The sequence below is a fragment of the Aulonocara stuartgranti genome (genome assembly GCF_965226115.1).
Source record: "Aulonocara stuartgranti genome assembly, chromosome: 7".
Lineage (NCBI taxonomy): Eukaryota > Metazoa > Chordata > Actinopteri > Cichliformes > Cichlidae > Aulonocara > Aulonocara stuartgranti.
In genome coordinates, this window is record NC_138945.1 from 19,726,124 (window position 1) to 19,751,319 (window position 25,196).

The window sequence follows — 25,196 nt, forward strand, 5'->3', positions numbered from 1 at the left end:
TTGTTGTTAGGGATAAACCCCCTCAAATCAACTACTTAAATCATGTTGTATTTTCTTGTTGTTGTTCTTCTTCTTCTTCTCATTATTATTATTATTATTATTATTATTATTATTATTATTATTATTATTCTCTATCATCGGACCAGTGTATACCATCTGTAAACACTGTAAGTACGCCCATCAGCCATCAGATGGCGGCAAAAATCAAGCTCAGCGCAAGAGGTTTTTGGCGCTCCAGTTGTCACGTGAGTGCGCGTGCGCCACTTTGACGGGCTTCGTGTAGCTGCCTGACAGTCGGCTCTTTCTCTTACATGGTCAGTGTGTGTTTGCGATAAAGCACCTGTCTGTTGCCTGCTCCATTTACATGATGAAGAACCTTCATTTTAAGGATTTCTTCTGGGTGAGTTTTTTTCTTGTCCTTTTTGTTTGTTTGTCTTTCTATGAAGTCGTGATTGGAATTAGAAACATTTTATTTTTTGATTCAGCTTCAGATGGTTTAATTAAAAAAATTGTATTTTTGTATTGTAATAATTATTAGAAACGGGAATCCTGTTGAGGGATCTAACGTTTGTAAAATAGTATGGAAACAGGAGCATCAAAACTAAGCTATTAAAAACAGTTGACATGAACTGCTGGGGAGTTTTTGATAAGCATTCACGTGTAACCAGACCGATATTTTATCAGATCACGTTTCTCTCTCTGCAGTGTAAATAGTGTAAATGTCATTTCCTTTAGTGGAATAAAGAGTAAACTTCATAATCCAGCAGATTAGAGTGGAAATACTGAGAGTACCAATAACTTTGCTTCTACGCAACATAAGCAAATATGTGTAGTTAAATTTCACTACAGGATTTTTTGCATTGTCTAAATACGGCCTGATATGGTGTATTTTAAACCAATAAAAAGTCTGGCAAGTTGATTACAAGCTGTTGCCCTCACCTTAACTAAATTACAGAGATGCCTAGTCCCAAACATTAATTAAACTCAGAGTCAATTATTCTGAAGCTACAGTGCTCGTTTATGTCTGTAGGGATGTTTAAACAAGTTTAGCCAGTCTGGCTGTCGTACAGTTAAGACCTGGGTGTGGGAGAAGAGGTAGCAGAGGTACAGCTCTCTGTTTCTTTTAGGATATGTGTTTTGCTGTAAAACTGTCTGCTGTAATACTGTCTGTGCATCTTGCTGACAGAACTCGGACCTGACCTCCACTGTCGGGTATGATGCCATCATTCAGTATCTCAATGATGGCAAGAGGACATGCAAGGAGGTGGAGGATTTTATGAAAGCCAGGTAATGTCGTCATCCTTATATGTAATAATGCACAACTGATGGGATGTTTGGCTCTAACCGAAGTCTGCAAAACTGTGTTCAAGCTTTACATTTACAGGCCAGTTGTTGCCAGCGATGTATAACTGACTGCAAGATAGATAGATGTAGTGCACGTTTTGGCTGCAGGCATGCAATTATGATAAAGAGAGTGAAAAGAAAATAAACTCTGAGAACGACAAGTGTAGTGGAGGAGGACAGCATTTTGAGATTAAGGACAGTACTGGAATACAACGAATAAAGTTGCCTAAAAAAGTAAATTTTTGTTGCTATAATCTAAAACAAAATCAGATGAATACATATTTTGATTATGAATTATATAGTCAGTGTAAAAGCTTTTGAGGAACTTTAGAGAGGTTATGGCATGAGTTTTTGATTAGTGAGGATTATTGTGACTTGCATTGTTGTCTTAACAAAGAGGAAACACAAACACGTCCTACCGTCTTGTAATTTGTGCAAAGGGCACTACTGCGGTTATATGATTAAATGCCAGAAAAGTAGTACAATTCTGCTTTCTAAAAATACTCCAAGGTTAATTCTGCGCACTGGAATGATGTGACGCATCAGGTTTTATAATAGAGACGTATAACCTTTCACATCTAATCATTAATTCCTCTTATAATAATTAATCTGTCCGTGCTCTCCCACACACACATGCACACAGCAAAAAAACAAAAACACCCCACACATATAAAAGTCCAGTGTGTAGTCAGAAACGTGACCTAGTGAGGTTAATGCTATGAAAAAAGGAGGATATTATGCCACAACACAACTGGACGTTTCCTAATTTGGGACTCACCATTTTTAAACCGCAGTGGTTTAAAAAATATTTGTGGGAAGATTTACCAAAATAAAAGTAGAGTAAGGAAACACGGTCAGAGTGAGGTGTTTTGTGGGAAACGGCGGCAACAATCGAATTCTTTCAGCTTTCAGTTATGCAAAAGCAAATTCTTCAGGACACCAAAGAGCAACCACGACAGCCCGCCCTCCTTAACTATATCTTGATCTGTTGTTGTGTAATTATATTTGAGATGTGTTAGCATTGCATTTTACTTTAAGTCTCCTATTAGCATTGCTTAGCAAATTAAACAAATTGTAAGCGGTCAGCACTATAGCATTGTCATGCATTTGTATAGTAAAACTGTATTCAGCTGTATATTTATATGTATGTTTTTTAATATTTATCATTGTATAATGCATATTAGAATTGATTAATTATTTTCCATTTACTTCTCCAACATTGCTTAAATGTGCCTGTCAAAACTCTTCAGGGAAAGAACAGACTCCAATTATAACACCACACATGTAAATGTTGTCCTGTCTTTTTTGTATCAGTTAATAATTTAATATGGAAATTTATAACTTCTGAAAAATACTGATAGTGAAGCCTAAGGGATGTATAAATGTAAATTTGTGATTAAGCATTACCTTTCAGAGATGTCTAGTATGGGTTTTGCATGTAAATTCATATACAGTCTGTTGGCCGGCAGACTGCTCTGTTTGTTGGCCGAATCTTTGCATGTATGCTTTTACGCTGCCCTCACTCTCAATTGGTTGTTTCTTTCAGGGCATCAGTTGAAGAGAAGTATGCCAAAGAACTCCTTAGTTTGTCCAAGAAGGTGTGTGGACACAGTGAGATGAAGTAAGCGACCTCTGTGTTGATATGCTGTTATTATGTGCTGTATTTACAGGAAGCCTCACCCCTTCTAATGCATGAGTAGGTTTCTGCAGTACTGACACAGTACCTTGTAGTCTGGACTCAAGTGTAGTGCAGAAAGTAAGGTCAAAGAAAACAATGAGTCTAGTCACCAAAGGTTCTTGTTGTTGTTCTCAGTCTGTTTCACAAGTTGAATTTCGAAATTAAGTTTGAACTTCTGTAAAATTGACAGTTTGGTTCTTAATGTTGATGTAGTCAGATTTTATATGACACCACTACCACGATCTTTTATTAGCAAGCCTAGTTCCTGTTTAATGAGTGCTCGCACTCATTATAGGAAGGAACGACTTAGCTACATAATTTACTTCTTGAAATCATAGTGCATTATTGATAGACTCATCTTTTAAAGATGTCCTATCAAAGGACTTACTTGAACTGCATTAAAGGCATTTTTCATCCATGTTTTTACAACAACCTTGAGATCAGTTAGAACGAGACAGAATCGATGTGCTGTCAGGTTGTACTTTCATTGTTCTGATAGTTATTTACAGCATTTCAGTTGATTTATTCTAGACAAATGAATTGGTGTTGTTTTTTTAAGAGTCAGACAGAACTGTCTGACTCACATTTCTATAATTAAAATAGTAAAGATGTCGCTGATTCAGAGGCCTGCCAGCCAGTTTCACTTTAGGGGGTGAAAAGGAAGAACTGTATAGAGAAAAATGTTATTCTTATTTGGCAAGTGAAAAATAACAAATTATAACTTTTTAGACAGAATACACAATTCATAAGACTATTTTAAGACCAGTCATATCACAAACTACGACTGGTATCAAATTACATGTATTATGTATTTAAAAGTAATTCATTAAACTTAGTAATTCTTTTAGAAAACCTCCACAAGACTTTTCCTTCCTCTTTTAAAATGTGAACATTTTATTTTCTCAGGTTTGCTTGCTTGTTTGCACCATAGATTGTGATATTTTAAATCCTGTGCAAAGCTTATTTAGTTCTTCTTCTTCTTTTTTGGAGTCAAACGTAACTATATTTGGACAAGAAGATGGTATGCTAAATGCTACATCTCTGCTTGCAAGATGCACCAATAGACTATGTGGGTGCATTGGACAGACACGCATACATTTAGATTAGCCACATCAAGTTTATTTTATTTGCATGGCATGTTTAAAACAAAAGTAATAATAGAAAAGAGCAGGTTGTCTTTAGGAGGACCTCAAAGACCTAGAGGTATAAAGACATTTGTGATATATTGTGAAGCTGATCCACAGAGGGCTTTAAAAATGAATAAAGAATATTTAAATAAATCCTGTATTTCAGAATCAATTCAATTGTACTGTCAACTGAATTAAAACAGGACTGCTGTTTTATCTTTATGTTAACTTGAGAAACTCAGAGTTGCAGTGTTTTCTACACAAGACATGATAGAGCTGTGGATGAGTGTTTCTAAGTACCACCGAGGTTCTTCATTGGGCTGTCAAGTGTGTCAGGTAGCTAGTATCATCTATGTAAAAGTGAATATTGTTTTTATCAAAGCTAGAGCCACAGGGTGACATGCATAATGAGAAAAGAAGAGGTCCTAAAATGGATCCTTGAGGAATGCCATATTTGATAAACCATTGATCATAGTCCAGGATGCATGATTTGTATTTGCAAGCTCCAACACCAAAAATTCAATGTGCAGAATAATGTCTTCTTCTGCTTTTTCAGCACATTAAAGAGATCCCTGGACATGTTGAAATTACGTAAGCACTTTTTTCTTACCTTAATCATGCCTGATTCCTTAATTACCCTAATCCTTGACTATAAAATCTATGATGACTGCAATCTGAAGTATGCTTTCGCCCTACAGAGACTGAACAAGTGAGTCTGTCACATTTACAACTTGCCCAAAACATGAGGGAGGAGGCCAAGAAACTGGAAGACTTCAAAGAAAAGCAGAAAGAAGCTAGGAAAAAGGTTTTTATTCACATTGCAATTCACTGAGATGTTGAATGCATTCAGGTAATATATTAATGATGATGCTGAACTTTGTCATTTTAGGTAGAACAACAAATGGATGCTCTCCACAAACAGAGGTCCTCACAGTACAAGAAGACAATGGATGTAAGTAAAAATAAAAATCTTCAAAGACCAACCTGGACTGATGACTTTTCTGCAAGAACTTTTTTGCTTCTTTTAGTTGTGATAACAAAAACAATAGCTTGATATAATTAGTTCGTGGATTCAGTCACATGAAGTAGCTGCGGTGATTGGTCTGCAAAACCAAAGTCAAAAACACTTCTTTATTCAAATTTTAAGGTTCAAAAGCTGCAGTCCTAAGCTCGTGTTCTGTCCCGTGTTTAGTAAAATGAAAACCAGAAGTATTTAAACAATGTGGCCCCAAGCAGATCTCCCATTGGTGAGTCACGTAAGATGAGTTTCAATTGTGTTGTGAAAATGCCGCTCTTATCCTTTTGCTGTTCTTCCTCTTTGGTGGGGGAAGTTGTGTTTACCAGTCTGGGAAGTGAGGAGCAGGGCAGCATTTAAAACCATTAAAATCTTTTCCAAAAGTAGAAGTGCTTGTCATCTCTGTGACAATAGAAATCAGATGGTGGCACCAAAAGACATGGTCTCTATAGACTGACTTTATTTATATATTTGGGGAATTTCTTTTTTTTCATCAAAGTGTCAAAATACACTATTAAAGTACCTACTGTGGTTTTGTCTCAAGTCAAAGAAGACTTATGACCAGAAGTGTCGAGACAAAGAAGAAGCGGATCAGAACGTGAACCGAAACACCAACACCAACAACACCAAGCACATGGAAAAGGTACTGTGACAACAGCAGTCACCTGCACTGATCAGTATCTAATGTGATATAAATGAATGAAGGGATAAATGCTAAAGGCATTATATCATTTATTGGCCCCAGTTTTGGACTTTGAACCTTGAAATCTCTTTGAACTCTTACACATATATATGTACTTGTATTTGCTGCTATGACTTTCACTTATTTAAATCACTGGTCACAATTTCAAGAGGCTTTATTATTTTTTGAGTCGCTGAGACATCAATTGGAGTAAAAGTCTGTGTGTGAAACAGAGTACAATAAAGCAATCTATGTGTGAGTGGGAGGGGGTAGTTGTGGCTTGTGGTAAATAAACGCCTTGAGCCTTCAGGGTAGAAAAGAACCGTGTAAGTCCCAACCATTTACCACTGGAGTGCTTATTTCCGTTTTAGAGGTGTTGTTGTTAATGCTCATTTTTAAGGTGTCAGCAAAACATATAACTGTACTTCAGAAAGCCTCAGTACTTAACAAGGAAGATGCAGACTGATGAACACATGGTTGCAAATGAAACAATAGTGTTTAGTGAGAAAAAGATACCCTTACTGGTTCTGACCCTCAGACTTCTGTTTATTATATCAGCTCATTGGTACAAAAAAAACAGGAATAATGTCTGTATGACCTTCAGTAGAGGGCTTTTCTCATTTTTAATATCTCATTCCTCCTTTTTTGTCATGTTTCAGCTCTACGCAAAAGCACAGCAGGCAAAACAGAACGCAGAAGAAGCAGGTAAGAAAGCAAACAACAGCAGGATGGAATGACTTAGCCTTTCGGTAACCCATTCACACACACTGTGATGATGCTAGCATCTTGGTCACGTCACCCCTGTGTGCTTAACTTCAATATGGCAACATCTTCATAGTGACCATGCTGGCATGGAGAGATTAAGTTTAGCATTACACTATAGTGCCAGTGTATAGCCTCACATAACTGGAAGCATAGCCGAACGTGGCTTAAATATTCTCAGTTAATGCGCTGAGTTTGCTCATTTATACTTTTTATACTGTCTTCAATTTACAGACAGGTTATACCAGCAGAATGTCACTACACTGGGAAAGATTAGAGATGACTGGATAAAGGAGCATATCAAAGCCTGTGAGGTGAGACAACAACCTTCAAGTTCTAACAAAAGCACACATTATGGAAATGGGCCGAGTGATTTTGTTTTTGTTGGCCCCTTAGATGTTTGAGAAGCAGTCAGTGGAGCGGATCAACTTTCTGAGAAACACAGTCTGGACTCACCTCAACCAGTTATCCCAGCAATGTGTGACCAGTGACGAGGTAAAGTTTCCAGTTGCCACGATCACTATAATCAGTATTTTTATATAAAGAGCGGGTCGAATGGTGGGAAATATCAGGGAGGTTGGTCATAAGGCCACTTTAGCGTCTCATTTTTTTGATTCTACAGCTTGTGACTTCGCTGTCTTGGCTTTAGCCCACTGGTTTTATGAACCTCCAACAACTGTTTTCAGCTGTACTACTTGGTCACACATTATAATATGACCCAAGAAAGGGGGGAATTTTGTTTTGTTCTCGACACTCCTTTTCTTTCAAAAGGATTGTACAGGAAAGCAGTGACTCCTTTCCTGTAACCTGGAAGTTTGGCAAGATTAATCCACTGATGTATAATAAAATATACATCTTCCAATGTATGGAAAAATATTGATTGAATTTCCGCAAAATTTACAAGAAATTATCCAACACTAAATGACCTATCTATCCATCCATCCATCCGTCAGTCCATTCTCTTGGACTTATCCAATTCAGGATCACTGGAGCGTATTCCAGCTATTATAGGGCGAGAGACGGAACACCCTGAACAAGCCGCCAGCACTTAAGCAGTATTTATACTCCAAAATACCCCAAATTTAGGCTGCACTTTAGTATCACAGCTGGACTACTTAAATTTAACCATTAAAATGACTCAATATGTACTTATTTCTTCCTTGTTGTAAAAGACATGACATAATCCGTTATCTGCTTATACAGATACGCTAATCTTAGTATCTGCATAAGCACAGACATTTAACACATTATATTTATACAGTCCGTTTTGCATTTTATACCATGTTCTGCTCTCTGTATGTGTAAAAAACACAGTTATTTGCGGTTTAAGGTTCTTGGGCAACTTCATATATTTATATCTTTGTTGTGAGTTGCTTGGACTCTGAGCTTGTTTTACTGTCTTTTTTTGCATGTTCGCATAGCTCTATGAGGAAGTGAGGAAGTCACTAGAGCAGTGTGACATCCAGGAAGATATTGAACACTTTGTAAACCTCAGACAGACTGGTGATAAACCACCAGGTAGGACTCAACGACAGCACTGTATTTAAAGAGCTTCTTATCTAACAGCACAGTCTCATGAGTTACCAAAATGTCACCAATTTCCATCTTCCTCTCTAACAGTTCCGGTTGTGTATGAGAACTTCTATAGTGGTCAGAGATCTCCAACTGGAGCACCATCCTTTCGAATGCCTCCACCAGTCAACAGGTATGAAAGAGAAGGATTCCAGCAAAGGGTGCCGCCTGCCTCCTAACAGCATGGGAAATAATTCTGTGATCCTCTGCTGAATTTGTTTGCTCACTTAAAATTTGTGGTAGTAACTTTAATGGAGAGAGACACATTATCAACAGGCAAACATGACTTAGTGGAGACGTTTCTTGTAGTTGGTCATCACTCTCTAAATCTAAATCTAAAGCAGCTCAAAGCTTCAGCTTCCTCCAAAGATTTTCTGTAGGATTGAGGTGGTTACCTCTTTATGGCCTTAAGTTTATGGTCACTGTCACGCTGGAATCCATCCACAGCCTTCAGTGTTCTGGCTGAGGGAAGGAGGTTCTTGTCCAAGGTTTTTCGGTACATGGTCGCATTCATTGGCTCCTCAATGAGGTGAAGTCATTGTGTACCCTAAGCAGGAAAACAGCCTCAAAGCATGTTTCTACATCAGTGCTTGACTGTGGGGATGGTGTTCCCTGGGTCACTTCTCCCCAAGCCATCTCTGAATCATTTAGATGTTCACCGGGACAGGCCTCTACATGCGTCTTCTCCAACAGGGAGACTTTGCACTGTAAGATCTCAATCATTACAGCGTAGTGTGTAACTAGTGGTTTTCTTGGTGATTGCCTTCAGATCGTTAACAAGCTTCTCCCACGTAGTTTTGGGCCGATCCACCACCTTGCTCGTCATCATCCTCACCCCATGAGGCAAGATCTTGGATGGAGTTTCAGAGCGAGGGCGACTCACTAAGCTGCTTGCTGTTGGTCTTGTAGCCCATTCCAGCCTTGTGCAGGTCTACAGTCTTGTCCCTGATGTCCTTTGGCAGATCTTTGGTCTTGGTCATGGTGGTGGGGAGATTGGAATGGAATAAAACTGATTCTCATAAGTAGTTGAGATCAGGATTATCTGTAGTTGACTGATTAGTTGGTTGCTTGGTTGTAATCTGTATGCCACATTGACACACAGTGGGGGGTTTTGGCTTTTTGGTTGATATTCTGCATCTCTCCATAAAAATGAGAAACTTTTCATTTCTTTGGAAGTGAGCAAACATACAAATTCAGCAGGGGATCAAATAATTATCTCTCTCACGCTGAAACCTGTTTTTCTACATGTGCAGAGCATTGTTGGGACACCTCTGATTCTTTGCTTTTTTTGCTCATATTCACTTTGCAGGAGGGGACCATTACCTCTGCCAACACAGAACAGTAATGGTATGTTTGCTTTATTTGTATTTAAATACAGTGCACTATCAAAGTAGACTACCAACCCTCAAAATTATCTACTGTCCAGAGACCCCAAAGGTCCCAGGTTCACTCATCATGTGAGCCTATGTACATTGATTTGTTTCAGTTACTGAAAGTACTCCAAGCTCCAGTCAACAAATATTTAATATAAAATTATCGAATGTTGTTCTTTTTGTGTGATCACAGCCAAACTTAAATTTAGAGCATACGGTCACAGAAATTGGAGTCCAAGCAAGCATTCAGAAATTGTTAAACAGTTTTCCAAACTGTTGCCAGTTGTACTGAGTTCCTGGGGAAATAATGAAAATTGCACCATCAGTCATTTTTACAAGCATAATATTTTTTTTTTTTAAATAGTTAAAAGCCCAATGAAAGGTCTTGTTTTATTAAGCACACAGTCGGTTGTCTCGACAACATCTACATTCCTAAAAATTGAGGCCTGCATAGTGAATCTTTAGGGTTTTTGTTTTGGAATACCTAAATGTGGTCACATTGTGGGCACAGTTTACCTGCTGCAGTGTTCATCGGGCAGCACAACAGCTTCACAGGCCACAGCTTTTACATCAAAGTGCCAAACCAGCCAGTTAAGACATCTGCTTTAGTGTGGCGTAAATGTAGGGCCAAGCCTGCATTCCAGTCACATTTTACTTTGAGTAGAGCATGCTCAGTCAGCACTGAAATTAGAACTTTGACCTTGTGTTGTTGTGTAGCTTCCACACAGAAAACTGTAGGTCATAATAACCAGGAAATCATACAGGTATCTTCCAAACATGTTCTATTTGCATTTTATGTATTTGTGAATGTTTGAAACTGAATATTTGTGTATTTCCTTTGATCCATGCTTCTGCTTTTTACACTTAAACGTTAAATGTTTTTTAATGTTTGCTTTTATTGCAGATGATTCGCACTACTCAACAGTGGAGGACGCAGGCTACAGTGTTATCCAGTACTAGCACACATATCTGCAGGAGGCATTACTGCACACACTGTGGACTGTTCTTTGTGTCAAACCTCAGGGTTACTTTGTACTTCTCCTCACTTCCTCTTTTTTGATTTCCTGTAAAAAGAAGGTCATACCAAAGAGGAAAACGTGTGTCATAAATGCACATAGAGTTTTAGGTTTAAGTAATAGTGAACATTTTATTTTGGAGTACTTGATTCTGTTTTTAAAAGTAGAACAGACTTAAATGGTGATGCTTTTGCAGTACGTTAGTGATAAACATCTACAGCTGTATTGTCGAATTCCTGTATTAATGTAGGGGCTCATTGTGCTGACAGACAGCCTTTTAATGTGTTGGTGTCACGCAAGGTTCTTTCTTCTACATGACTGCGTCACATTTTACTTTTAGTTATTTAAAAAAAAATAGTCTATTCATATTTCAAACACAATAAGATCCTGTGTAATCTAGGTTTCATTTCCCCTTGAGTATGAAAGTGTCACGTCAGCTGACAGGTATACGAGAAAGCCTCATGCACACATAGTAGACACACCCTAGTCAAGTGCAACCTGCACCCAACACTTTTTCAGACAAGGGTTAAAGGTTTTATGCTCTGAACCAACATTCCTGTTATTAAAATGTGTGTGATGATGATTTATAAAATATTTCTGAATATTGGAGGAGGATTGTAATAGTTTCACTGTGTTTTTTTTTCTTCTTCTGCCCATATTAACGACTTTTTGTAGCAAAAAGTAAATAGATAGCATTTGATTCTGCTGTTGGTTTTTGTTAAAGACATTGTTCTTCACTGCACTTCTTGAGACATTTTTATTCATTAAACAGTGTTTTTACAATACTGTACAAAAATCTTCAGACACCCCTCATTCCTTTACATTTAATAAGTGCAACAATTTATTTAAACGTGTGCAAACAAACATGGAAATAAAGCGTACAATTCTAATGGCATTTATTCAACAAGCCTGAACTCTTTTAGTCAAAATTGCTTCTAGTTTCTTTAAGTAGTCTACAGGAACAGTTCTCCAGGCTTCTTGAAGGACATTCAAAGCTCTTCTTCAAATGTTCACTGCCTTTTCTTCTGTTCTCTCTCAGGATGATCCCACACTGCTTCAGTAATGTTGAGATACAGGCTCTGGGGAGGCCAATCTATGACTGTTAGTGGGCATTTTTATGTCCAGGCATGCTTTCACTTCAGTGGCAGTGTGTTTAGGATCACGTGGTTGTGTTTGTCATGCTAAGAGATGAAGCTATTGCTGTCACACTCTTTATGTAGTATTGCGTTATTTATTGAAATCTGACTGTACTTTTCTACATTTTTAATCCTGTCAATTTTTGCATTTTTTTTTTTTAACAATGGTTAAAAGATGCAGCTCCAACGATGACAGACCCTCAACTGTGATATACAGGTGGTTGTAGCCACCTCTCTCATCTTGATTCCAGTTTTTGTGCAGTTTGGCACACCTCAGCCTTTTCTCCCCATTCCCTTCCTTAAGAAGGACTTCTTGACAGCCACCAAGACCATTCCTGATGGGGCTTTGGCAAACAGTAGATAAATCATCTGAAGATCCCTCTCGTCTCCTGTGTCAGCTCTTTGGATCTTGTCGTATTCTAAGGACATGACTCTCAGATACTGTTAATCTGCTGTAGATAGTTTTTATACCTGCAACTGCTTTTGTCCTCCTCTGTACAGTTTTCTATATATGCCAAGTTTTCAGCAAATAGCTCTTTGGGTTCAAAAACACTATTTTATGCCTGTTACCGGTAATCTGTGTTTTCTTTGGCATTTTTTGTAGATTCGACTACAGAAATGAGAGGTGGCTCAAGGCTTTTCCACAGCACTGTAAATTGAGGCTCTTTCTGATCCCTGTGTTTATACAGGTTGTATGTTAGCTATAATATTTTCCCATGATCATCATCCATGACAAAATAACCATTTCAAATATAAAACAAATCAGCTTTATTTTATTTGTGGTCTTGTTTGCTTTTTTTTCCGTACATTTCAACATGACTTTATGCATCTCAAATTGTACAGTCCTCCTCAATGTGAGTAAAGAGTTCCTGGGAAGGGTCACTTCCTCTGTCCACTGGCTGCTACGCATCGTAACGGTGTTTATTCTGCATGGTGGAGTGGGGTTCAGATCCTCAGTTGCTTTGTTGTTACGCAGCATACTCTGACTTGATCAGATCCAGAATTATCCGGATTGTCGCCTCACCTACATCAAGAACACTGAGTTAGATCTGTCTGTATGTAGCTTAGCTAAGCGATTAAACAATTAAATGTTTCCAGAGCAGCTTGGGCACAATTTTAGTCACTGCTAGTTTAATTCCATTTCCACACAGCAATATGTGAAGAAAACTCAAATGAAAAGACAAAATTCAACAATACACTTGTCTGTATCTCAGTATAACGACTCATTTCCTATGTACTATGTACATTATGTGGTGACAAAGACATTTTTTGGTGATAGAATGTGTCGGTTTACCCTCCAAATTCATCCTCGGGTTCTCCAGCTTCCTTTCAAGCAAAGAGTCCATCAACCTTCTCAAGTGTTTGAAGATCACACCGATCCGCACAGGAGCCTTTTAACGAGAGCGACACAAAGAGAACTTAATTCTGCAGCACTTTTCAGTAACACAGTTTAGATCTGCTGATCTAAACTGCTGGGAAACAACAAACTGAGGCAACAGTTCACACAATCTCACCAAAATTAGACAAAAGCTTGCAACAGCAGAAATTGAGAACAGACGGGCAGCATTTTTCTATTTCTACTTTTGCAGATGGTAGGGTCAAAATTTGGTGCGAACAACACCAAAGCATGGTGGTGATGTGATGGTGTGGAGGATATTTTGTACCATCAGTGTACCATCTTCTGTTGAACATACCATGTCACAAAACTCAAATCATCAAACTGGTTTCTTGAACATGACAATGAGTTCACTCTACTCAAATTGCCTCAAATGGAAGCTATATTAAACTAATCCTAAAGTAATCCCCGTGACCTCTGACCTGGAAATGAATCCATCCATCCAAGGTGATGAGCCTCTCTCTGTGCTGAACATCAATGTCGCCTCCAAACAGCAGCATGGGGAAAGGAGAAATCAGAGTGGTGTCTCGAAGGTAGATCTTGGTGTATTTCACCTGCGGATAAAAAATACGAACATGTTTTTAAACACAAGTGTGAATCACTGATAAGGCCTTCGCACACGCGTGCACACACACACACTCTTCATCCATACCTTCTCCTGGTACAGCAGCCAGCCGTGCGTCTGCAGGTTGCGGTTAACAGAGGAAAAGTGGACCTGAGCCTTGCCCTGAGGCGTCTCCACTGTGCAGGCCACGCGCTCAAGCACGTCCACAGAAGGGGTACATAAAACCCGGGCCACGTTGTCATAGAGTCCAGCAGTCAGCACAGCATTCAGGACAGAGATCTGCTGCTTGGACATAGAGGCCGCCTGCGGCTTTAAGCTGGAGGAGGACGAGGAGCGAGACGACCAGAAACCCACCTGCTCCATCATCTTCATCAGCTCGCGCTTCACATCCTGCAGGGAAGATGGAGTCAGCGACATGGAATTAGATGGAAGAAGAAAAACTAATCCTAATAAAAAATGAAGTAATGAACGTGCAGTGGACTCGAATCTTTACCTCTATTGTAATGAGAGCCGTTCGATTAAGAAAATGTTTCCTACAGTAGGACATTTCTCCTCTCGAGCCGTCAGTCTGTGAGTTCTTCCACCTGAAAGTATGATGATGGACACAAGTAAGTAACAAATAGCCTTCCTGAATGTCCTGACTTTTATCGTAATGGGCCTCCTGGCTTCTTTTCAGGCTGCTCTTTTAATAGATGTAGAATGTCTCCTGATGACTCGCAACCACAAAGAAATCTAAAATAATGCATATCTAATGTTACTGTCAAAGAAAGGAAATGATTCCCGAACATTTCCTCTAATAAAATTATTAAACCCACGCCTTTTTAAAATCTTCAGACTGGTTCGTACCCCAGGTATGCGTTGTAGATGGTCAGGTGATCGGAGTTGGCTATTGCCAGTGCAGCTTTGGCCAGGTTCGCTTCTTCTTTTCTATTCATTGGTGTGAAGAAAGGAGACTTCTCTGTGATGGCTGCCGCGATGATTGCCTGAAACAAGTCTCTAGTTAATATTAGTTGGAAGATATGAAACAAAACAGTTCAGCCTGACACATACGGGATCACTACAGGTGATCCCGTATGTGTCATATCCCGTATAAGTCACTTGAAAATGCTACGTCCAGATGAACAGAATCACCTTTTGGAGATTTATTTACCTGGATGATTGAAAATGCATTAAGACGTTTTAAAACAGTTCAACAAAACAAGATGTTATCCTCACACGCTTGGAACCAACCACACAGCACAGTTAGACTTACTATGGGCTCCAGGCAGCCCAGGATGGCTCCGTAGATGAGCATCTTGCCGATCTTCACGTTAACCGGCAGGCTCGCCAAATGGTGTCCAAGAGGGGTGAGGATGTGATCATCAGGGTGACACGCTCCAATCTTCCTCAGCAGGTTTACAGCATTGCTGACCGACTGGGGCTGAGGAGCATCCAGGGCGCGGCTCAGAAAGTCCTCCGGGGAGCCGTACTGACATTTCTACCGGACAGGAGGAAGAGGAGTCAAGTGATTTCCCTGTGTGGGAATTTTTGTTTCTGTGTGAATCAGAACGGTGTAGATACCATGATATGGAGACAAAGCTCCTCAAGTGGGACCCGCAGAATCTCTGGAATGGAGTAATCCATGAAGATATCAAACCTAAATTTAGGAGGGTGTTTAAAAAAAAAAAGAAAAAAAAAAGAGCACAACAAATTAGCACATGACCTAAAACTGGAAAGGTTTTGCTTACTGTCTTTTCTGCTGACTGCATTCTTGATAAGATGATATAAGGAAGTATTTCTTGCTTTCTGGACTTGGTTCCATCCAGCTCTCTGCATTAGTGGACGATGAGCTTCTTACCTGTATTTTGGATAGAGCCTGAAGCAGAAGCCATTTCTGACACGTCCTGCTCTTCCCTGCCTCTGGAGGGCGCTGGCTTTGGAAATAAACGTTTCCACCAGGGAACTCATCTGGCTGCTCTCGTGATACCTGAAAGACGACGACAGAGTGGAGTTAGTTATGTCTATGCATGTAACACACAAGCAGGTACTTATTATTCATGTTTGGGTCATCTTTTCCTAAAAATTCCTAAATGACATGATACAATAAAATCTGGTTGAGAGATTTGGGGTAATTTTTTTGTTTATTATCTAGTGCCACGTGGTCAAAAACTGTCCAATATCTTTATTGTCTTCCCACTAATAAAAAGACAACCAAACTCCAACAACGTTGGGACTCTGTGTAAAATTTAAATAAAAAACAGAATTCAAGGATCTGCAAATCTCATATTTGACCGTATAAAAGATTTCAAATGTTGGTACATTTCTCCAATTTAAACATTTGTTTTCTCTGTTCTATTGTGAATAAAATTGCGGCTTTATGAGATTTGTAAATCATTGCATTCTTTTTTGTGATTTTTTTACATTTTGCACAACTTTCCAACTTTTGTGGACTTGAACATACTGGACAAGATCCATTTCTGTTGCTGTTCTTGAGGTCTTACTTATTTTCTTTGGTCTTCCCAGTGTCGATGACGAACACAACATCAGGAATCGTCACACCTGTCTCGGCAATGTTAGTCGACAACACTATCTAAAAGTGACACAAAGCAGAGACAGGATTTTTGTTCTGTTTAACACATGGAAGGATCAGTTATGATGCGAAATACAATTCACATAATATTTCCTTGACTGTTTCTATGATTGTAGAACATTTTGAAGTACCTTTCTAACCCCACTAGGGGGCACTGTAAAGGCAGCGGCCTGATCCTTCGATGAGAGGGTCGAGTGTAGAGCAACAATCCGGTACCTTCAAGACAGACAAACGTGACAGTGAGGCAGGGGGAAGTTTGTGTCACCACTTCTTTTAGATTACTGATCAGTGCGTGCACGCCACCTGGTTTTATCCCGAAACCTCTTGTCTGAGGACAGCAGGTCGAACAGCTGCTGGATATGAGCCAAACCTGGCAGGAACACGAGAATGGCTCCATCCACATCCACAAACTGTGGAGCTTTGTCTGGCAGCGGCACCAACAGCAAAACAGGACAAAGTTTTAAAAAACAAACCAAACCCCGGATATTTCATATTTAATATAGAGAACATGAATGAATCTGTGACAAATGCTGCCAGTTTGTGTACCTAGGTAGTCTATGAGGTCAACAAGCAAGTCCATGTTGATCTTATTAGGGTTCATATACTGCAGCACATGTCGGGTCCTGCTGCTGAAGTGGTCGAGGTCAGGACCCAGGTCCCAGCCCGAGGACGAGTCCCTCACTATCACTTCCTGGAACAACGGGGCGCACATTGATGAGCTCATACTTAGGAATAATTTACAGGACAGTGACAGTCCACTCTTGTTTCAGAGTCCTGGTGAGGCATAAAAGGACAAGACAAAATGGTAAGGATAGCCGACATTACCTGGTGCTGCAAAGTCTTGCCACCTTTTTGTGTGACAGAGATTGTCACTTCCTCTTCTTCTTCAAGAATTTTCTGGCTGTACTCTGAGTCCTTTTCTAAGACGTATCCCGTCTGCTCCACTATGTCCTCCAAATGAAACACCTGAAGGAATAAACAAAGACACACACATTGTTGAAAACGTTTAAGCTTCTTGGCCTTATCCTTGCTCCCTACTTTCATTCATGGTGGCCAGAAACACATACAGGTCATCCCTGATATTCAGCGTCATTTGCAGTTCTATCATTTTGGGCTTTCTACGAAGGATGGCTAGCCTCTCCCTTAGATTTAGGGTGAGGAGTTCACTCATTCAAGAGTAAAACCGCTACTCGTTAACATTGAAAGGAGCAAGTTGAGGTAGTTCAGGCATCTGATTAGGATGAGATGTTCCGGGAATGTTCTAGCAGGAGGATGCTCCGGGAGTAGACCCAGGACACGTTAATTAATTCGGTGTTTATCTGGGGACCCGGACACAGATAAGTGGAAGAAAATGGATGGATAATTTTATTTAGAGTCGCCTCATTCCCAGTAACCCTGGATTTGGAGCAGCGCCTCAATTAATCGTCAGTAGCAAGCCAATTTAGCTCCTCCTCCCTTAAGTTATCTTTTTTCCAATTGGCTCCCCCTTGTAAACAAACGTTTTAGAGCAGCGGGTGAGTGGGACTGAAATGGTAAGGATATCCACTCTCGCTGACATTAAACGGAGACAAGAGTAGAAAAAAATCTTTGAAAGCCTCAAGATTTACAGCAACTAAAAGTTTAGAGATACTCTGGTCATGCCTAAGGTCAGAAATGACAGACAGCAGAATAACAGGAAGGATAGGCTAACAAGACAACTTCATAACTTACGGACTTAAAAAAGAAAAGTCCTCCAGTGCTTATACCCCTGGAGTCCACGGTTGGATGCTGAATGAAAACAAACTGGTAAAGCTTGTCTTACCTCCACTGGGAAGGTCCTGCCAGGAATGCTGATCACTGGGCAGCGGTTGAAGTAGTTGGAGAACTTGTCACAATCCACCGTGGCACTCATGAGGATCAGCTGCAGATCAGATCTCTTCATCACAACATCCTTTAGGATGGTTAGCAGGAAGTCTGACTGGACACTGCGCTCATGGACCTGAGAGGATGGAGTTTAATATGCTGAATTAGAAGAAGAAGAAGGAGGATGAGAAGAAATGCATCCATAGCTGTAAGTAAGTACCTCGTCTACGATGATGTGAGTGAGAGAGGTGAGGTGCCGGTCGTGCTGTAGCTTCCTCAGCAGAACTCCAGTGGTACAGTACAGCAGGCGCGTCCAGTCTCCGGACTGATTCTCCATCCGGATCTGGTACCCGCACAATGACGACTAAATTCAAGATGAAACGGGGTCAGTACGGCAGGCTACGGTGTGATAAACATGTAGAAAAAAAGAAAAAAATAAGCATTTTCACCTTTGACCCTGGTCCATCCTCACAGCCTAGCTCCTGGCTGACTCTGCACGCCAGACTCATGGCAGATATTCTGCGTGGCTGAGTCACCACGATGTTGCAGGGCTGTGCCGCTGTTCCCCCGGTCAACAGGTCCTCCAGGAGGAACTGAGGAATCTGAGTGCTCTTCCCACTACCAGTCTCGCCGGCCACCACCACCACAGGGTGGCGCTGCAAAGCCTCAAGGACTCGATGTCGGTGCTGAAAGACGGGAAGCTGCTCTCGCTCTGCCTTGAAGGTGGGACGCACGTTTAATAACACGGCTTCATTCAGTGCAAACGTGGAGAAGTTAAAGCGTATTTACCTGCAGTTTGCGGGCGAGCGGTGACTTCTTCAGCTTTAATAAGAGCTCTCTGGCTGCCTCCAGATCAGCTACCTCCCTCCTCCCACCTCTTTTCTCACTCTTGTCCTCCTGCTCTTGTCTTTTCTCCCCGATATCGAGACCGGCCAAATTCTCCCATGATTCTTCTGGCTCTTCATCACCATCTGCGCTCGATGCATGCTTACCTTGGGACTGAGACTCCTGCCGTTGGCTCTGGTTCTGCTGCTGTTTGAGTCTGGTCAGCAGGCGGGAGATGAACTGGTCTCGAGGTTTGTTGGCAGCAGTGCGGCTCTCCTCCTCTTGCTGCTGCTCGCTGTCTCTCCACTCCAGCCACACATCTCTGTAGGTTGGAGGAAGCAGCTGGTGCACCGACTTTGTGAGAGAATAACAGGGGAGAGAATTCACTGCGCGCACATAAGACGAATAAAACAAAGCCAAAATGTAGCAGGCCAAACCCCTAAAACTACTGCATCATGTACGCTGTGACTGCTACCTGTCCTTTAACCAGGTTGTAGAGTGCCAGAGTGGCTCCCAGATGTTGAGCTTGCATGCTGTCCTCTGTCAGGATGGTGGGACAAACTTCCAGAACATCATCTGGCCTCTGAACACGCACTCTGGGGCAAAGACATCACTTGGAATACGTGAAACAGCCAAGTACGTGAACCAAAAACCAGAAGCACGGAGACACACTCACTTGCATCTCCAGTATCTGCCGCAAGCAACCTTATGAAAAGCAGGCGGCGGGCTTTTTGGCAGGTTCTTTCGGACCCAGTCAATAAGGAACTGTTTGGGAGACTTTCCGGTCCAGCTGCGAGCCGTGTAGTCAAAGTTGCGGATGTCCTTGGGCTCATTCTTCTTCACAACTGCAAGAAAGAAAAGTAAGAAAAGGTCAGATTCTCAAAGGGATCTTACAGTGCACATTTTAATGCTTGTCCTTATTTACAGTAAATCAGCTGATGCGTTCATTAAACGCGCTGGATGCTGATTAAACGTGGCAACAATGACTTCTTTCAGACTGCAGATGAAATGATCAGTTGCACTAAGGTCCAGTATAAGATAAAGAAGGATTATTATGAACCATCAATCCTGCAAAGCCACACTATTAGCACATAAGTGAAAAAAAGTAAACTGAGCATAATAGGTCCCCTTTGAATAACGTGTAAAAAATGTTTCCTCTTCTGTGCACCTTTGTGAACAACATAAACATCCTACACGTTTCTACCTTACACAAATGAAGGACATTTTCCCTCAACGTCTTTGACCACCTGTGCAGATTATTACGATTCACCCAAACCATGAGCAGAGATCATCATTGAGGACAAACTCACATTTACATGTTACGGTATTCAGTTTTGTGAATGGATTTTTTTAAATCCATAAAGCATGCTTTTGCAGTTGCACACAATTTCCTGAACTGTGACATTCCCTAAAGCTAATATACGATGCATAAAACACGCACAGCCTCTATTATGTGTCAGTTTGGCTCACAAAGTGTACCCGTGTACCTTTCTCAGCCGGCGGGTCCTTCTCAGCTTGTTCAAATAAACTAAAGCCGAGCTCTTCTTTGTCCTCCTTCGCAGGAAGTATTTTCTTTTCTTTTTGAGGGGCGTCCACCACTTTTATGGCTGGATTGAACATAGGGTGGGACTCCAGCTGCTTCATTTCTAGAAAATAAAAACACCGTGTTCAATTTTAAAAAAACAACTTAAATATCCCCACAGGAAATAGTATACACTCACAGGCCACTTCATTAGGGACACCTGTTCAACTGCTTTCTTAACACAAACATGTCATCAGCCAATCACATGGCAGTAATTCAAACATGGTCAAAACACCTTCCTGGAGTTCAAAGCGAGCATGTTGGTACCATCTGATCATTCAGATTGCTCATGTGCACAACCATCTTCAGGGCTTACAGAGAATGATCTGAAAAACTGAAAGGATCCAGTGAGAAGCAGGCCTCTGGGTGAAAATGCCATGTTGATGCCAAAGGTCAGAGGTCAGTGTAGAATGGCCAGAAACTGCTCTGTGCTGATAGAAAGACAAGAGTACCTCAAACAGACACTTGTTACAACCAAGGTATGCAGAAGATCATCTGGGAAAGCACGAAATGTCAAACTTTGAAGCAGATGGACTACAGCAGTGGAAGACCACACCAGATTCCACTCCTGTCACCTAATTATCACCCAGCCTAATAAGTCTTGACTTCTTCTGCTACATTCGGATGGTAGGCTCAGAAGTTGGAGTAAACAGCATAAAAGCATGGATCCATCCTGCCTTGTGTCAGTGATTCAGGCTGGTGATGGTAATAGCGTGGGGATAATTCCTTGCCACACTTTGAGCCCTGTGGTACCATTTAAGCATCATTTAAACACCACATGTTGTCCATCCCTTTATGACCACAGTGTGCCCATCTTGTGATGGAAGCTTCCTGCAGCAACTGTGTGATGCTGTCATATCAATATGGATAAAATGTCTGGGGAATGTTTCCAGCACCTGGCTGAATATATGCCACGAAGAAGGCAGCTCTGGATGCAAAAGGGGTCCAACCTGATACAAGCAAACTGTACCTAATGAAGTGGCCTGTGAGTGTATGTAAACGCTTTCTTTTGCAAAATGAGTTTACAGCTTTGTCTTAGTTTTATGTACACGCACACACACCTTGCTGTATGATGCGTATCCTGTCCTGTGCCATCCTCTGCCCCGCCTTGTCTGCTTTGGTCTTGGCAGCAGCTGCCATTTCTTTAGCGTCAAACAGCTGAGCAGTCAGTATCAAATACCTGTCATTCTACACAGCAAAAAAGAATACAGACATATTAATGAAAAATCAACTTCCTAAATGACATTTACTTCAAAAGACGATCACATTTTTAACATCATACAAAGGCTGGTAAGAAAATCTCATAGCCTTAGTTTAACATTTTGGAATATGTGTCTGTTTTCTCTTATAATTGTAAATGAAGAGAATCTCAGAATTCAGTGGCTCTGATTGTACTTACTGGATCAAACTTCTCTTCCAGTTCAGGATTGCATGTCTTCTTCCCACCTTCCTCTTCCTCCTCTTCACTGCTTTGTTCTGCATACCTTAAGATCCAATCCTTCATGCTGGCAGCTTCATCCTTCTCTGTGGCCTGCCAAGCACCACACACACACTTAGAAACTATTTGACAGAACACCTCCTTTTCGTCGAACACACCCTCTCTGTACAAACCTTGGTGATCTCTCTGCGGGTGGTGTTGTTTGACACTTTAGGGTCCTGAGCTGCAGGTTTCTGCTGGACTGGAGGCTGAAATCGAGGCCGGTTCTTCTGACTCTCCTCCTGCATCTGCTGGCTAAAACCATCTGGCAGCTCCTCTAGCAAAACAGATCATAAATCCAGAAAGTTACTCTTCTACCTTTAAGGACTCCCACGATGATGATGACGATAATGATGTTTGGATGCCTGCTGATGCCGTATTACCATCTTTAAGGTTGAGGCAGAGCCAGTCGAGAGCAGAATGGAGATCTCCTCCGTACAGGATGCTACTCTTCATCGCCTCTTCAATGTGCTCCCTTTTAAAGTTAAACTTCTGTAGAGCTGTGTACAGGTCCTGAAAGCACATCAGGAGAAAAACAGCAGGGATGCAAAACACTAAAACTCAGTGTGAGTCAGCTGGAAGGAACCAAAGTGTTTTGTATTTACCAGCAACTTCTTGCTTGTAAGTCTTCCTGATATGGGCCCCTTGTCGCCATTCTCCTGTCTGAACTCATTGATCAATTTGATAATCTTCTTCTCCAGGTCAGCTTGGATAGCAACCTTTATTGAAAGGTAAAAATCACACCCAGTGTTATAATAATACAAGTTGTTTTTTTAAACGTGAAAGCTACTTGACACAATATAATAAGCTTTTTGACTTACTTTAAGAATGGACTTATCGGAGACCCCACCAGTGTCCACCTGGGCAGTGTTGGTAAGACTGTAGGTCTTCGGAGCTGGAGTGAGGACAGACAGAGCAACAAACAGACACCACTGCGTCAGACTTCAAGTTAATCCACTATTCACGTTTAAAATAAATAAATAAATCATGTCATTGATTTACTAACAGGTTTATTGTTTTACAGGTTGGAAAATATCCCCCAAAATACCCTGAAAACACTGTTTCATCCTCCAATATGTTTGTTACCTATCAGTTACCTTATCCAAGAGAATATTGATTTAATTTTTTGGCATAGCCCCCAGACCCTATCGTTTTACAGCATACCTCACGTTATCTAAAAAAACACAAAAAAACCACAAAAACAAAAACGGTAACTTGAACCTCAAGAGAATTAAAAAAAACTATATTTTTATATTATTAATTACAGTAAAACTTGTGGTCTTACAGGTCAAGTTTTTTATTTTTATTTATTTATTTATTTTACATATTTACCTCAAGAAAAGGGCAAAAAAAAAAAAACTTTTTTCAAAAGTTTTTTTCTTTCTTTTTTGGACAATTTGGAGCAGCTGCAGGAGTGTCTGTAAAAGCATATTTTGAAGAAAGTGGAGCTCGGCCCTTTACCTGCGAAGCTGATGGGGCAGGTCAGGTTTCTTTTGTTTTGTTAAGTTTTGTTTTATTGTGCCCACCATGGTACATTTCATCCTGAGAAGTTCTTGTTCAAGATCAGAGATGGTAAAGAAACTGTCATAGGTGATACTGTGTCCCCGCAGTTCAGTAGTCAAATCAAGGACTAGATGTTTTCCTTTGTTTTTTTAACCACTCGCCGGTTTGCCTTTCGAAATCCTCCAGTCATCTTTGATTCCATGCACAGCTGGTTTTTGCATCCCTCACATTAAGTCGTATTTACCTGACTTGCTGGATGTATTGCCAGAAGGAGTATAAGTTGGAAAACGTTCATCTTACGTCACCTCTGGCCCTGGTCTGAGCATCAGACAAAGGAGCTGCACCCATCTCACCCAGACATCCCTGATGGGAGCAAGCTTGTCAGCATCCTAAAGACTATCAGCAGTCTCATTGCAGGATCTCAACACTTCAACAAGAACACCAGTGCAGGCATCCAGTTATTCCTCATCACTGCCATTCTAAATGTCACCATGGACTTCTTTTTCATTCAAGATCAGATGCATCTTTGTCCTCCTGTTGATAATCTATACTGTCCTCCTTCTATGAGGGTCATCCATATTGCTGTGCTGCAAACCGGAGATGTGTATTCTGCCAGGAACCGACTAAACTGAGTTGTTCTGTACACATCTGTCCATTTCCATCCGGGTGACTGTGTCCGGGAAGCAGTGGGGATAAAGGGGGCTGTTTGTTCAGGGAAGGAGACAAACAGTTAAAGAGAGAAGCCCCTAACTTCTCTCTGACTGTGTTAGTGAGCTCACAGTGTGTTTATGATTTCCGTTTTGGCACTAATTATTGTTTTATTGTCTTATATTATAACTGGGTTGAAACAGACCCCAACAACACAAAGGTCATAATTTTCGCCAGAGCTTTTTGTAATTTAGTGAAATTAAATTTTCTTTTGTTTTGTTTAAACAGAGATTCCGACAAAGTCAAAAAGGCTTCATGTAATAAGCCAATTTAAAAGGCACTTTTATGCTTTTAAAATCTAAAAATGGATCAGTGTCGATCCCAACCCAAGAGGAAGGTAAAGTGCTTGATGATTTAGTGGACCGCCTCTATGTGATTAAGAGACTGAAATAATGCTGTGCATGATTCTAATCTTATGTGTTTTGCCACAAATGGTTCTTTAACTTCATTTGGAAACAGCATATTCCATGAATATTAATTACAAGGCACTACATGCATGACATTATGATTGGGAGCTGAGCCCCCCTAAAAGTTTGAACCTAGAATCGCCCCTGTTGATGTTAAGAAAAGTAAATCCAGTAATAGTACAGGAAAATATGTGTGATTAACCCATGTCATGCTCCATATTTCTGCCTGCTAAATTCATACTAAAATCTTATTAATTGGAGTGAAAATACAGTGCAAACGCCTTAACCGTGGAGTGAAATGTTCACGCTGTGAGTGATTTTCACCTTTAGATTTGCTGTCTTTAGCCGGCTTGCTGGTGGCTGCCTGTTTCCTCGGCTCCTCGACCACTCCATTCCCCGGTGCGGCTGGAGCACTTGCTTGCGGTGGCGATTTCTTCTTCTTCCCCCCCATTAGGTCATCCAAACGCTGCCCGCTTTTGAGTCCTTTATGTGCCTGAGTGATGGGAAGACATCGGCGAATTGCCGGACAGATGTAAAGATATCAAATCAAGAGCGAACCTGAGAAAACGTTTTCTCCCCTTTTGCCCCGCACAGTTGCCGTAGCGGAAGTATTACCC

At 40.8% G+C, this 25,196-nt stretch overlaps 2 protein-coding genes across 2 annotated transcripts; one reads left to right on the forward strand and one right to left on the reverse strand.

Moving 5' to 3' along the window:
• Nucleotides 1-265: 265 nt before the first annotated feature.
• On the forward strand, nucleotides 266-12,481 carry pstpip2 (proline-serine-threonine phosphatase interacting protein 2). The gene is made up of 14 exons (XM_082539653.1): nucleotides 266-400; nucleotides 1,187-1,287; nucleotides 2,891-2,965; nucleotides 4,706-4,740; nucleotides 4,848-4,954; nucleotides 5,039-5,101; nucleotides 5,709-5,807; nucleotides 6,506-6,551; nucleotides 6,843-6,922; nucleotides 7,005-7,103; nucleotides 8,030-8,126; nucleotides 8,229-8,313; nucleotides 9,490-9,527; nucleotides 10,458-12,481. Exons 1-14 carry the CDS (start codon nucleotides 365-367, stop codon nucleotides 10,511-10,513), a joined length of 1,017 nt encoding a protein of 338 aa, XP_082395779.1. The 5' UTR covers nucleotides 266-364; the 3' UTR covers nucleotides 10,514-12,481.
• dhx29 (DEAH (Asp-Glu-Ala-His) box polypeptide 29) lies at nucleotides 12,459-25,031 on the reverse strand. Its single transcript, XM_082539651.1, has 28 exons — nucleotides 24,904-25,031; nucleotides 22,783-22,856; nucleotides 22,567-22,680; nucleotides 22,345-22,474; nucleotides 22,096-22,238; nucleotides 21,884-22,015; nucleotides 21,546-21,672; nucleotides 20,390-20,548; nucleotides 19,579-19,747; nucleotides 19,378-19,498; nucleotides 18,867-19,256; nucleotides 18,527-18,793; nucleotides 18,298-18,441; nucleotides 18,037-18,213; nucleotides 17,061-17,201; nucleotides 16,782-16,926; nucleotides 16,539-16,659; nucleotides 16,367-16,451; nucleotides 16,147-16,235; nucleotides 15,504-15,632; nucleotides 15,227-15,302; nucleotides 14,919-15,143; nucleotides 14,513-14,649; nucleotides 14,160-14,250; nucleotides 13,754-14,056; nucleotides 13,524-13,655; nucleotides 13,000-13,096; nucleotides 12,459-12,729 (listed from the first exon to the last, which is right to left on the reverse strand). Exons 1-28 carry the CDS (start codon nucleotides 25,028-25,030, stop codon nucleotides 12,674-12,676), a joined length of 4,101 nt encoding a protein of 1,366 aa, XP_082395777.1. The 5' UTR covers nucleotide 25,031; the 3' UTR covers nucleotides 12,459-12,673.
• Between the last annotated feature and the right edge of the window lie 165 nt (nucleotides 25,032-25,196).

Bases quoted from the DNA above. Each gene is read 5' to 3' on its own strand.
- dhx29 (XM_082539651.1), bottom strand. From the start codon at position 25,030: ATGGGGGGGAAGAAGAAGAAATCGCCACCGCAAGCAAGTGCTCCAGCC. The intron at 19,257-19,377 runs GTAGCAGTCACA...TCTCTCACAAAG, and splicing joins ACAACCTGGTTAAAGGACAG to TCGGTGCACCAGCTGCTTCC. The intron at 14,057-14,159 runs GTAAAGATTCGA...TCTTCCCTGCAG, and splicing joins CGGCTCTCATTACAATAGAG to GATGTGAAGCGCGAGCTGAT.
- pstpip2 (XM_082539653.1), top strand. From the start codon at position 365: ATGATGAAGAACCTTCATTTTAAGGATTTCTTCTGG. The intron at 4,955-5,038 runs GTTTTTATTCAC...TTGTCATTTTAG, and splicing joins AGAAAGAAGCTAGGAAAAAG to GTAGAACAACAAATGGATGC. The intron at 7,104-8,029 runs GTAAAGTTTCCA...ATGTTCGCATAG, and splicing joins AATGTGTGACCAGTGACGAG to CTCTATGAGGAAGTGAGGAA.